This window comes from Gavia stellata, chromosome 3, assembly GCF_030936135.1.
Source record: "Gavia stellata isolate bGavSte3 chromosome 3, bGavSte3.hap2, whole genome shotgun sequence".
Lineage (NCBI taxonomy): Eukaryota > Metazoa > Chordata > Aves > Gaviiformes > Gaviidae > Gavia > Gavia stellata.
In genome coordinates, this window is record NC_082596.1 from 38,427,081 (window position 1) to 38,441,152 (window position 14,072).

Genomic DNA, 14,072 nt, shown 5'->3' on the forward strand with positions numbered 1-14,072 from the left:
ACTGTGGAGCACAGCAAGACTCGGAGGCAGACTTTTGGGAGGCAGTCTGAAACATGAGAACTTTCCATCTCTGCAAAGCTCTGAGAACAGAACTGCTGGTGGTCTTTCAGTCTTCTTTTCTCCGCTATCTTTCTGATAGGCTGCCTAAGGCAAAAAAGCCCCACAAAAAAACCCCCAAAAACCCAAACAAAAACCAAATAAACAAACAAAAAACCCACAAAAAACCCCACCAAACTAAATACAGAGTAGGTGGAATTATCCAGAATGGTTACAATATTCCTGCTCTTTTTTTTGATGAGGGGAGGAGGGGGGCTTAGGGATTGCCAGAAATTTGCTCACTGTGAAGTTAGCATTTTCTTAACATGAACTTTCCCAGATGTGGGTTACAGTTTCTAGCCTCCAAAATAAATATTGCTATTTTTATTTACAGATTTTTCTACTATTATTAGGTGATAATTTTGCTGTACTTGAGATGTAGCTTTAAGATGGAGTTTTGGTGGGAGCTCTTCTCTGCGAATGATTAAAAAGAAAACCTATCAGGATGGATTTACTCACTTGCTGCTAATAAAGTGTGAAAAGTTCTCCTCTGTGCAGTATTCTTTATCATATGTTGTGTATTTTCAGTAGCATAATTACCAAAGATCTATTGAAAGATGGAGATAAAAAGGTGGTTCTTGTGCTTTTGAATTTTTTTCACTTGTAATTATTCATACAATTGTTCCAAATGTGGACAGTTTTCTGGGACTAATATAGTTTGTACATGGATAGAGAATCTAGAGAATTAGGACTTAAAACAATATGCAGCTGTTCACTGAGATGCCCAGCTTATGCAAGGGAAATTATTAATGTACTTCTCTTTTTCTGTGAATTAAAAATATATTTAATAATACTGGTAGGGGCACAACTTCTCTTCCTCTTTCTTCCCAGCCCTTTCTGTGTTCTCTCTTACCCATTTTTCAAATTTTGTTCACTGTAGTTGGTGGAAACGTGGATTGGAAGCAGATAGCAAGTATTCAGGAATCCATTGGTGAAACTAGCTCCCAAAGTGTTGTTGTTGCTGTAGACAGGTATTGTATTAAATTTGCTGTTGCCACCTCCAGCTTTTTAAGCAATATTTGAATAACCTGTGCTAATAACAGGACATTATTAGTTTACCCCTATTTGGAAAAAATTGCGTAAATATTACCATATTAAAGTGCTTCTCAGTTTTGTGGGTTTTTTCCTTTTTAATGGAGCAGAAGTATTTTTGCAAGAAGGAACAGAACAAAGATTAGGCAAGAAGCCTTTTTACTGATGTAAAATTATTACGGGAGAGTTGCAGAATGAAGACTGCTGTACTGTGTGGTGAATCTTTATTTGCTCTATGTAGTAACATAGAGCAAATCTCATTTTGCCTTAGTACAGGGAGCATTGTTGACAGACCCTTTTTCTCCTAAATGTAATTACTGACTCCCTGCTTTCCTCTAGGTTATGTAGATGTTGTCTGAAATCACCAAAATTATTATTCCAGTCTTCCTTTCTATGAATCATATTTATCATAACTGGATTTGATCAGGCATAATACATATCATAAACATTCCCTGTTTGTATCGTAAAGTACTGATCAGACTGGAGAGCAGAATGGATCTTGTTCACAGAATCGCAGAATCACTAAGGTTGGAAAAGACCTGTAAGATCATCAAGTCCAACCATTACAAAAAAAAAAAAAAACCACACACCCCAACAACAAACAAACAACCCAAAACAACCCACCCACACCACACAGCACCATGCCCATCAAGCCACAGCGTATAAGAAATCAGAAAACATAATTTTTTTTTTTAATGGGTGTCAAAATTGACAATCACAAAGGGGTATCATTCTGAAGGCTTACAAGCATGTCTGTGATTGAGTATAGGCAGCAAGATCAATGTCAGTTCAATGAGAGTTGCCTTGCGGTAAAATCACATCAAGCTAACTGGAGGCTTAATGTGAAAAGCTCTTTACGTTTGCAGTACTCCTCCCCACTTAATAATGGGAAGTGTTTCAAGTATCTTTGTCATGGCAAATAGCAATTGTGCACTCTGGAAAAGTTTGACTTCTGTATTTGGAGCAGGGCTGAATAGTTTATAAACTACTGACATTATTAATCAATCACTGTCAATGAGCGGATAGTATTAGAAACAATGCTCACCTCCCAGTCTCCACACATGCTTATGGGAGTTATTTTTAAATATTAGAAATAATTGGAATGTTTCTGATTTTGTTTTCAAAATTCATTATTTTTCCACAATTACTAATAAGTTTTTAATAAATAAAAGTAGTCAGGGGCTGTCTATATATATTTTTTAAAATTCATGAATGCATGTTTAATAGATGCTTTTTTTAAGATGCTTTTTTTAAGAAATTGTAACAATGTCTTAAACTGCACTTTACAGAATATTTACGGGATCTACAAGGTTGGATGGAAATGCTATTGGTAGGTTTTATCCATCTCCCCCCACTCCCCATGAACTACAAAGCAGCTTTGTCTTAAACCTTGGAAAAATGTTGCATTAAAATCTGTGGTCATTTAACAGTGGATTTCGTTCGCTGGCTTTGTGCTGTATCTATGGATGAACTGCTGTCTGCTACCCACCCTCGAATGTTTAGTCTGCAGAAGATAGTAGAGATTTCTTACTACAACATGGGCCGGATAAGGCTACAGTGGTCTAGAATCTGGGAAGTTATTGGAGATCATTTTAATAAGGTATCTCTATTAATGATTATACTGCATACTCCTTGAATTATTGATACAAATAAATCTGATTTAGAGATTTGTTGGCAAAGCACGTGCTCATCTGAATTATACTGTTTTCTTTGTCCTTCTGTATAAGTAGCTTAAGACACAACAAAAATTGTAAAGCTGGAAAGGCCCGCGAGAAGGCAGAGGTACACAATATAATAAATGTAAAAGCAGGAGTATGCCTTGAGTTACTTATCATGACCTGGGTCTAGAACTGGCTACCTTTAGTTATGTGTTCTAGTTTTTGGGGGTATTTTATGAAGCTTGGGATGAGAAGTTGTTTTCTGTTCAAGTCTAAATTGACTATTTATCAGGTGAATGTTTGACATGCATTTTTGATACAGCTTGTTGAAGTCTTTCTAGACAGCTTGCTTATCTTTAGAAAGTTTTAAATGCTAGGAGACGTAATGTAGAAAATAGCTGGAATTGGTTAGGGATTATTGAATTACATTAACAATGTGGTTTATGGAATTGGCTACTGTTTAATTTTGTTAATTTTCCAGTACTGCTTAGTTCTCCATTATCAAATGTAAAGGCAGCTTGGGCTGAATCTGTAAGAATTCTGATGCAAGCTTACTAAGCATTTCTATTCTGTTATCAGGTTGGCTGCAATCCCAATGAAGATGTAGCTATTTTTGCAGTAGACTCATTAAGGCAATTATCGATGAAGTTCTTAGAAAAAGGAGAACTTGCTAATTTCCGATTCCAGAAGGACTTCCTAAGACCGTTTGAACATATCATGAAGAGAAACAGGTAATAACATACAATTAACTGAATCGCCTGGGATTATAAGCACCAACTTTTGCAATTAATGTTTCAGATTGCTTTGGTAAAATCAGTTACTGGAGAATTATACTATCCTAATTGATTACGTAATTTAGTTTAAACAATTACTGTTTATTATCTTTAATTTAGGTCTCCTACTATTCGAGACATGGTCGTACGGTGTATTGCACAGATGGTAAATTCCCAGGCTGCTAATATTCGTTCTGGCTGGAAAAACATTTTTTCAGTATTTCATCTGGCAGCCTCAGATCAGGATGAAAGTATAGTGGAACTTGCATTCCAGACTACAGGACACATTGTCAGTGAGTATTGACGATATTCAGACATCATGAAAGTATATGTGACTCCAGAGACTGAGAAGCTTTGTTTATTTGTTGTCTGTACAGCCTGCATAGTAAAGCCCGCTTCATGCTTTAGAACCAATGTTTTACACTTTTCAGCCAATCCTCTGGAAAGATATGAAAATAATTTAAGAAGATTAGAGCTATCTGTCTGTAGCATTCTGTAGTAAAACAAGTCAAGCCTTAGATAATTTTACTTAATGTGTGCATTTTCATGTAAGAATTATTTACCGCCCGCCCCACCCCCCCCCCCCCCCGAAAACAAATGTGCCATCATTTTACTATTACATTTGCTTACCTTTTTCATTGTTTCTGAATTGTGTTTGTCTATGGCCCTGTCCAGGAGAAGGTGTTGAGCTAGGTGGCACTATGATTTTTTTTAATTTTTTTTTTTTTTCCCTTCCCATTCTGATCTAGATCTCAGGCTTTAAGTGTCATAAGGGATCTCTTTATTTCTGTCTCAGCCTCTGCAAGTTCCTGAAACTTTTTCAGCATTGATGAAGAATTTTTTTTTTTTTTCCTCAAAAGTGACTATTTAAAATGAAGGCAACAGGACCATATTGCTGAGGGTAGTCCTTTTGTAGATGTAACTCTGTACTTTATAAAGCCCTCTTAAGCAGTAAGCCTATTGCTCTGTTCTTGCTTAACTGTTAAATTTCCCTCCTTTAGACTAGATGCTACCTTGATTTATTTTAGACACTTATTTACTGTCAAAATAGAATGCCCTCTAGGTGATTTTTTTTTTTTTTTCTGGTTGAGTATTCATTTTTTAGTTTTTATTACTACCCAAGCATTTGACAGCACCAATCAATGAACCAGTCTCTCATGACTTCTGTTACAATCAGTTCATATTAGAATTAATAGATTTTAAAGCATGACACTTTTTTCTTCTGTTCAAACTTTTCTCCCAGCAATTGTGTTTGAAAAACACTTCCCAGCAACCATAGATTCTTTCCAGGATGCAGTAAAGTGCTTGTCTGAATTTGCCTGCAATGCAGCATTTCCAGATACCAGTATGGAAGCGATCCGTCTCATTCGCCACTGTGCAAAATATGTATCTGATAGACCTCAGGTATAGTCTGTATTAACTAAATTATAAGTGCTCTAATCAACAGTGCTTTTATAAAGAAAAAAATACTTGTGCTAATCTTATTGGCTTCCCTTCAAGTTTCAGAGATAGTGAGAAATGTATTTTATTCAGAAGCAATAGGAGTATAAAATGCCACAGGCTTTGAAAGTATCAGCAATTTATTTTTTTTATTTCCCGCCTGCCCATCCCCATCCTCCCAGTTCAGCTGGTGGCTGGCTTTCCTGAGAGCTGCTGGAAATCAGCGTATCTCAGGATCTGCTCTCTACTGTTGTGAAGAATGGGTAATGGCATAAGCAAAAATGCTTGATATCCTCAAAATGTTATGGTAGATCCTCACTTTCAGTGCTGTCTCTATAAAAAGAGAGTAAGAGAGTCAGACTGAACTGCAAGCAAAAACTGATGCTTGAATATATAATCTTGTTTATTATTTTAGTTTAGTTTTCATAACATACTAAGCATTACTTTGAAAAACACTTCACTTTCTCAGTACTATTATTTTGATTGCCAACTCACCTGAGGTTATCAGTGTGTAATACTAGTACAGCAGAGATTGTTACTTACAATCCAAATTATGTTTTATTTTGAAGAATCTAAGTCTTACGACTCTGTATAACCCTGTGTTTTCTTCTGAAGGCATTCAAGGAATACACAAGTGATGATATGAATGTAGCTCCTGAAGACAGAGTGTGGGTGCGAGGATGGTTCCCAATTCTGTTTGAATTGTCCTGTATCATCAATAGATGCAAATTAGATGTAAGAACCAGGTAACAATCAGTATTTGTAATTCAAATTTTAAAAGGCTTACTTTACGCTTTAAAACAGAGTAGAAACAACTCTCTTAGTAAACGCAACCGTCGTAAAATGACTTACATATTGAATTTAGGGGATACCACTGTGGGAACACCAGACTTTTTAAAAGCACCTTTTAAATAGATGCTGGAATGTAGAAATTAAGTCTGTGTTCTTTACATACAAAATCTTTTTCTTCCATTGTAATAAATAATGACGTTACATGGTTGTGATTGCATTATGTTAAATAGATAAATACTACATTTCATTAAAGTTAAGTATTCAGTATATGTTTAGGATGAATAGCCATGAAATCACAAAGATAAGAACTATTTAAATAGTTCACTTGAAAATAAATTAAAGCTTAGGTAAATTAAAATATAGTGACTGTTTTCCATTTATTATAGAACCTGTAAACTATTTAAAACAGCTCAACTCAACTTACAGTCAGATGAGATGGAGGCAGTTTACGCATAGAACATAGTAAAATGTAAAAGTCAACTTTTAACTTTCCTAACATATAACAGGCAAACATTATTTTAACATGGTAGGTCACCTCTAAATGGTAAATATGCATTAAATCTCCACCCTCTTTTTTAAATAATGTATTACATTGGATTAATATCCAAACCTGTATTTTTCCAATGGCAATACTGATCCTCTCTATTCATTAGTAAATATAAATGTATGATGTTTGATTTCATGATATATGCCCCTGTTACTTACTCCATTTTAGTGATTTGTCATAGTTGACCTGGATAAGCCTCGTGTCACATCTCCATTTTTTTGCTCTGTTTAAAACAAATGTAAAATGCTCTATGCAATGAGTAGGTTTTTTTTAGTGGACTCCAACAGCAAAATTCTGTTGGAATCTTTTTTTGGTTTTAATTAAAACTCATGACCCCAGTCCTGCATGCCTTCCTGTGTCTTGCCCATCATACTTACTTTGAAGATTTTAAAACTGGTTTTAAACCATGATTCATTAACTGGTTGAGGATTGCAGAAACAGTTGAAAAAGCAAAGCTGTACTCTGGTTTCACGTAAAACCTGCTTGTTTTCCTTGAATATGGCTTTTCCCTTATAAAATGTATTCTGTTGCAGTTCTTATGCTAAATATGAGAGATTGTGTACAAATCATTTTAAATTTACACATCTACATGTGAGCTGTGCATCTGGACTCCATTTATAGCTGGTGAAGATTAATACTTGTTTCTAAACCTCTGTATTTCTTACCTGGAAATACTTGTTCCTTTATTTTTGTGGTCCATTGTAAAAAGTTGTTTTCCTATTATGATTTGAAATTACCACAGTTCTCAAAAGTATTTTCTGGCTATTGCCTGTGACTTTTAAGTGCTTTTTAAACAGGCTGATTTTCCTCTTACTTTTACTGTACTAGTGTGACTGATCCACAGCAGATCAATGTATAATGTTCTTAACAGTATTTGAGTTTGTTATTGCTGTTGCAGTTGGACATATTTGGTCTAGTGCGTGTCTTTTTTGTAACTCTTAATATATGTTGTTCTTTCTTCATTTCAGGGGCTTAACAGTAATGTTCGAAATAATGAAGACATACGGCCATACTTACGAAAAACACTGGTGGCAAGATTTATTTCGGATTGTCTTCAGGATATTTGACAACATGAAACTGCCAGAACAGCAGACTGAGGTGAAAAAAGTGGGGGAAGATAATTTATGAGATCTAGATTTAGAGTAGAAAATGTGATTAGTAATAGAGCATATCAAGTAACATAAGGTAAACCTCAAAACTTGCATTGTTGACCTGTGGTTCTAGTAGCCTTATTTTGGTTTATTAGCATTCTGTTGGAGGTATTGTCACTATTCTCATTTTTTTTTTTTTAAACCATGTGTGTAAAAGGCCTAGTAGATTACACTATGAACATTAGAAGAATAGTATAAAATGCAACATACCTAGGGTTTGTAAGAAGAACTGCAGCTTTTACACATGATGTCTGGAATCTGAGACATATCATTTCATGGCAACGTGCTCAATGGAATGAGGCTTGTAATCAGCAGTGAAGTCACAATTAGAAGAAATAAGTTCTGCTGGTACAAAATTTTTTGATGACTAGGGGGGAAAAAATAAACGAAAAAAACCAAACAGACAGACAGAAAAACCCAAAAAACAGGACTGTGCTTTCACTGCACCCTTTTGACCAGCCAAACAGGTTTTGACCTGCCAAACCAGAACCAGGTACTGTCCTGACAAGGAAGTGAAACAGAAATGGGCTTACTAATGTAAATTATGTGTAAATTATTAATATTAGAAGTTTGATCAAAATTGTCAACTGTTTGGGAGGCTCTGTCTGACTGTTTGTGGAAGGACATGTCTCACTTTTAAAATTTTTATTCCCTGAAAAATATTTAGAAGAAACACAGAAAACTTAGCTTGGTGTTAAACTATTGAGCTAGGGTTAAACACTAAGTTTAACATCAAACTCAGTATCTCATGGTGGTAAGTGCTTGTTAGTCCTATAATCTGGTCTCCAAGAATAGTTGTTTGTCTGCTTCTGTAGTTTTTTTTAAACCTGGTAGTTAGCAAAGCAAAAGTTGGAGCTCCAAGTTTTGGGGGTTTGAGATATAGAAAGGAATTGCATGTCACTATAAAGCAGTTCAAATTGAGTAAATACATATATCTGTCTGCCTGCAGGGATGTGTATCCTAAAAGTTTCACCTTAAACAAAGTTGTAACTTTTTTTTTTTCCCCCTCCTAGAAAGCTGAATGGATGACAACTACTTGCAACCATGCACTTTATGCAATATGTGATGTATTCACACAGTATTTAGAAGTACTTAGTGATGTTCTTTTGGATGATATATTTGCACAGCTGTACTGGTGTGTGCAGCAAGGTAGGACTGTACCAAATTATGTTAAACAATGTTAACATTTTACTATGTTGAATGTGAGTAAACAAATGCACTGTTTGTCTTTTCCAGACAATGAACAACTGGCACGGTCTGGTACGAACTGTTTGGAGAATGTTGTCATCCTAAATGGTGAAAAGTTTACCCTAGAAATATGGGATAAAACTTGTACTTGCATGCTGGATATTTTCAAAACTACAATCCCTCATGCGTAAGATGACTGTTAATATTTATACTGTATAAAATAGTTTAGCTAGATGACTTACTGATTTCAAACTGTTAGATATCTAATAGGTGGGGTGAACAGGAAGCTGTTATTTGTGGACTAAATAGAAGCAGACTTTCTTGGAACATAATGATAAATTAGGTGCTAGATACACTACTTTTGTGTTGTAAATGATAAACTGTTAAATATTAGAAATACCGTATGGGAGATAAGCCCAGAAAAAAAAAGAAAAAAAAGCCCAAACCCAAAACTGTAACTTGATTCAGTTTTAAAATGCTGGATTTTTTGAGAAGTACTGTCTGATTTTTTGCTCATTTTCTTTTTGTAATAGAAGAACGCTGTTGATAGGCAGACTTTGTAATTTGTAGTAAATGTGAAGCTTTTTCCACAAAATACTAAAATACTGCAATAGTCTTACAGATTTAAGTTTCTGTGGTTGATGGTTAACTTCCATTGTATGTTTCTATGAATCCTAATATTTTTATGAAAATTATCTTGCATATTTAGTAACTGTGTCTTTCCCTTCATGTTATAACTCTATGTGAAGTTTCTTGGAACAAGGCTGTACTATTCTGAGTAGTATGTTACACATCATAGAGCAGAATAACAAGAAATCATGTTCAGCATTATACCAAAGATGAGGGGTTTTCCCCCTACCCTATCAACACTGAGGCTAAACACCACTTGTTCTCAAATCTGGTAGTCTTAATGTTGAACTGTTGTATTATTACTTGTCCTATGTCTGTCAACTAGTTCATAGCATTTACTTCTGGGTATCACCTAGTTCAGACCTGAAGAAACCTGAAGCAAAAGGGAACCTTCTGCACATCAGTCTTTCCTTAATTTTAGAGTTATGTATCAGATAGCACTGTAAGAGAGCTTCATTCATGCTTAAAAGATCAGTTAATATGTCACTACGTCACCTACTTTTCTGTGTGAGTAGGTATGAATTAATTGCGTACAAAAAATAATACTAAAATAAAGCTGAAACATCTGGGAGCTAGCAAGATTTATTTTTTTAATATATATATATTTTATTTATTTATTTTGGTAACTGCCAAAAATTAAATTTGAAACCAAATCTCTGGATGTAAAAGTCCAATAAATTAGCCCTAACTTACTATGTCCCATACTTGGAAAGATTTTGAAATGAATACTCACTAGCAGAACATTTGCTTTGGTTTCCACATGTGATCAAAACTTAGGTTTCTGGGTGTTGTTATAGTTGAATATTAGAAACCCTTCTAGAGCAGCATTTTGGATATCTTAATATTTAGACACATTCAAAAAACTCTCATTGCCTTTATCTGATGTGAAATATGTGCCTTATTCCCTTTGATGTTTATGGCACTTCTGGTTTTCAAATGGGTTATTTTTACTAGGAGGGTGTCTGACTCCTTCCATAGATTTCCATTCTTTACTTCCCATCTCCATTTTTAATCTTACTATGCCTTATTTGAGAACTTCATTATATTATTCCTTCTTATATTTCTGGGAGGTTCCCAACTTTTGCAGCGTGAAGTAAACTTTACTTGGATTTTATACACGAGTAATCCCTTGAGCATATGTAATCAGTCTCCTTTCCTGTGGTGAAAGTACACCTGCTCTTTTCCAAACAATTGTTGGGTGACACAAAACTGTTCAAAACAGTCTTTTCACTTTGACCATATTTGACTAAAGCTGAAGCTTCTTAGATGGGTAAGAAAAAATTATAGTAACAATATACAGGTATTCGTTCATATTTTTAATGGAGACTTTCTACTCATTTTTTTCTTTCTCTTTCTGACCCCTAGGAGGATACTTCTTTCTCCTTCTGAACAGCTATTTCTTTTTTTCCTCTCTTTTTATGGGATCTAGTTCTTTTTCTATGACTCCTGGTTTGGCTGGCATTTCATATTTGTATTTCTTAGTCCCTCTGTTAGCCTTATTTTTGTGGTAGAGCTTTTCCTGCCCTCCCAGCCTTAACTTTTTTTTTTTTTGACAACACAGTTTTAATACCCACCTCATTGTGAAGACTGCTCCAGTACTTAGAGAGGAAGGCAAATGCTCCTTTTACCTTTGTTTTCCCATGTCTGGAAGTAACACAATAGTTTAATGTTGTAATGAAGACAGAGACAAATCGCACAGTGGTATATATGAAAGTTTTATGGGCAAGTGCTTTATTGCTAATTGTCTTGAAATAGTCAGGTGCTATGAATCTCTGGAGTGTAAAGTATCTTCTGGCAGAGGTTTTTATTAATCTGATTAGATAGAATTACATCTGTTCTTTGTTAGCATTCATATAAAACATCTTCCAGGTATTGTGCAACTTAGTACTTCAATTTAAGAGTTGCAGCATTGGCTGCAGGAGTTCTTAGTTGCAGTACTAGCCTCTGCAGGTTCTTGGCATGTTACCTTTTTGCAAAGAGAGATGATCGTATTATTTCCTTGTTTGGAAAACTTAGTACTAGAATATTTACTCGGCTACCAATTTCAGCAAGGATCATTTACTAGAAAAGCCCAAACTGTACACCTGCCAAGCTTCCAGAAAATCATTCAGGTGTTGATAGCTGAAGATACTAACACAGAATCACACAGAATGACTGAGGTTGGAAGGGGCTCTGGAGGTTGTCTGGTCCAACCACCTTGCTCAAGCATGGCCACCTAGAGCAGTTTTCCCAGGACCGTGTCCTGGCTTTTGAATATCTCCAAGGAGGGAAGCTCCACAGCCTCCCTTGGCAACCTGTGCCAGTGCTTGGTCACCCTCACAGTGAAAAAGTGTTTCCTGATGTTCAGAGGGAACCTCCTGTGTTTCAGTTTGTGCCTGTTGCCTCTGGTCCTGTCACTGGGCACCAGTGGAAAGAGTCTGGCTCCATCCGCTTTGCACCCTTCCTTCATGTATTTATATGTATTGATGAGATCCCCCCTGAGTCTCCTTTTCTCCAGGCTGAACAGTCCCAGCTCTCTCAGCCTTTCCTCATAGGAGAGATGCTCCGGTCCCTTAATCATCTTCATGGCCTTTTGCTGGAGTCCCTCCAATACGTCCATTTCTCTCTTGTACTGGAGAGCCCAGGACTGGACACAGTACTGAGTAGATGGGCATGTTCACCTCCCTCCACCTGCTGGCAACTGTCCTAACGCAGCCTAGGATATCATTTGCTTTCATTGAAGTAAGGGCGCATTACTGACTGATGTCCAACCTGGTGTCCACCAGGATCACCAGGGCATTTTCTGCCAAGCTGCTTTCCAGCTGGATGGCCCCCAGCATGTACTGGTGCATGGGGTTGTTCCTCCCCAGGGCCAGGGCTTTGCACTTCCCCTTGTTGAACTGCATGAGGTTCCCATCAGCCCATTTCTCCAGCCTGTCAAGGTCCCTCTGGGTGGCAGCATGACCCTCTGGTGTATCAGCCACTCCTCCCAGTTTTGTGTCATCAGCAAACTTGCTGAGGGTCCACTTTGCCCCATCATCCAGATCATTAATGAAGTTGTTGAACAGAATTGGACCCAGTATTGACACCTAGGGTAGACCACTAGTTACTGGCCTCCAGCTAGACTTTATGCCCCTGATCACCACCCTCTTGGCTCGGCTGTGCAGCGAGTTTTCAGTCCACCTCACTGTTTGCTCATCCAGCCCATACATCATTAGCTCATTTTAATAGTTGCTTTGAGTCTTCTTTTTATTTAATTCCTATTTTGTTTATATTTTTTTTTCATTTAAATTTTCTGAAGCTTCATGAGAGCAAGTTTTGGCTTGCTGTGAATGCCCTCTTGTCCTGGGAAATTCAAGAGTTAGAACTGGTTCCTTGCACAAGGATCTGGCCTCTTCTGGCTCATAATGGCTCATTATTCCATTATCTCCTTTGGCAGATGGAAGTGTAAGATTTTATAGCCCAAAATAAATTACATGGTATTTAACAACCTGTAATCCAGACTAATCTGCAATTTGTGTCCTGGTAGCTTTCAAGAATCACTTCAGTTCTCTGCTCAACTTTATTTGTTGTCTCATTACATGCCTCAAAATTTTATCTTTTCTTATCTCCGATTTGTCTTTTTAGTTACATTGTCATTAGTTGTATGGAGATAAGTGATATGTTAATTTAGGGCCCTTAACACAATGGGAAAGATCTCACTTGGGATACGAAAACATGAATGTCCATCAGGCAGTGCCTCACACAGATTGACACTAAATAGTTTGAGTTCTTAACAATGACAAACAACTTAAATATTACTTTGTAGCAATAGATTTGATAGAACAAGAGATGATGGGACCACTTAGGTTATGTAATCCAATTTCCCTCAATTCTTGGCAGGCACAGATAGCCTCAATAAGTTACAATTAATGTAGAAATTTTTTAGCGCTTGAGGCGAAGAATCTCAAGATGGCAATGTTCTCTAGGAAAACAGCAGGGAAGAAATCAGAAGTATTGTCAGTGACTTGGTACCTCATAACAGCAGTGAATCCTAAGTGGGAGTGTTGAATCCTCAGTGGAAGTAGAACCACAATGCTGGAACGTATGCCAAACAGAGAATGCAAAACTTCTCCAGACATTCATGCTGATTTATCCTGGGGTAGATTCGTTCCTTATTCTAGGTAAAGCTTAAAGGCAGTGTGAGAGAACAAGGCCCACTTGAGCACTGCCTAAAGCCAAATCCAGTCTTTCTGAGAAAAATTAATCCACCTCCATATAATCCAGTTGTCCATCCAAGGCAATTGGCAGAAACGTTGAAGTTGAAAAAACACAATACTTAAATTTTTCAGTATATGTTAAAGAATAAAATGTATACTTAAAACTGAAATTAGTTTATTAATTTATGGAAGAATCTGTATCTGACTATTTTCATGTTTGGTTTCCGTTAATTTGAATTAAAACTAACAAAAACCCCACCATATTGAAGTGGACTTTTTAGAATATGAGTTCTGATTTGTATTTCAAACTTACTAAATTTGGTACTGGTTTTCTGTTTTCAAGGCTGCTGACTTGGCGACCAGTCAGTGGGGAGTTTGGCTCTGGATCTTCCTCTGATGCAAAAGAAAAACTGGTAAGCTGCTGAAATAAAAAGTATTTTAAAAGCTTGCAAGAGTGTGGTACAAATGTGTTGTAATGTAGAATAAGTGAAAGGTATACTTTAAACCCATTTTTCAGTTTTGATTTTCTTGGAAAAGTTTTTTCCCAATAAAGTGTTATTTAATGCTTAAAAATGGCAAGGAATTAA

The 14,072-nt window shown here is 36.4% G+C and overlaps 1 protein-coding gene across 4 annotated transcripts in view; it reads left to right on the forward strand.

The window, feature by feature from the left end:
- The window catches only part of ARFGEF1 (ADP ribosylation factor guanine nucleotide exchange factor 1), a 98,767-nt gene that overhangs the window by 76,991 nt on the left and 7,704 nt on the right, over window positions 1–14,072 (forward strand). For 2 of the 4 annotated variants that reach the window (XM_059815801.1, XM_059815800.1), the window contains exons 23-33: window positions 977–1,067; window positions 2,418–2,458; window positions 2,559–2,728; window positions 3,366–3,517; window positions 3,680–3,852; window positions 4,803–4,963; window positions 5,615–5,745; window positions 7,307–7,436; window positions 8,503–8,638; window positions 8,726–8,864; window positions 13,829–13,898. In XM_059815801.1, the coding sequence (XP_059671784.1) occupies window positions 977–1,067; window positions 2,418–2,458; window positions 2,559–2,728; window positions 3,366–3,517; window positions 3,680–3,852; window positions 4,803–4,963; window positions 5,615–5,745; window positions 7,307–7,436; window positions 8,503–8,638; window positions 8,726–8,864; window positions 13,829–13,898 (1,394 nt within the window). The remainder of the gene's footprint in view (window positions 1–976; window positions 1,068–2,417; window positions 2,459–2,558; window positions 2,729–3,365; window positions 3,518–3,679; window positions 3,853–4,802; window positions 4,964–5,614; window positions 5,746–7,306; window positions 7,437–8,502; window positions 8,639–8,725; window positions 8,865–13,828; window positions 13,899–14,072) is intronic. The other 2 variants (XM_059815802.1, XM_059815803.1) reach the window with 1 other exon arrangement.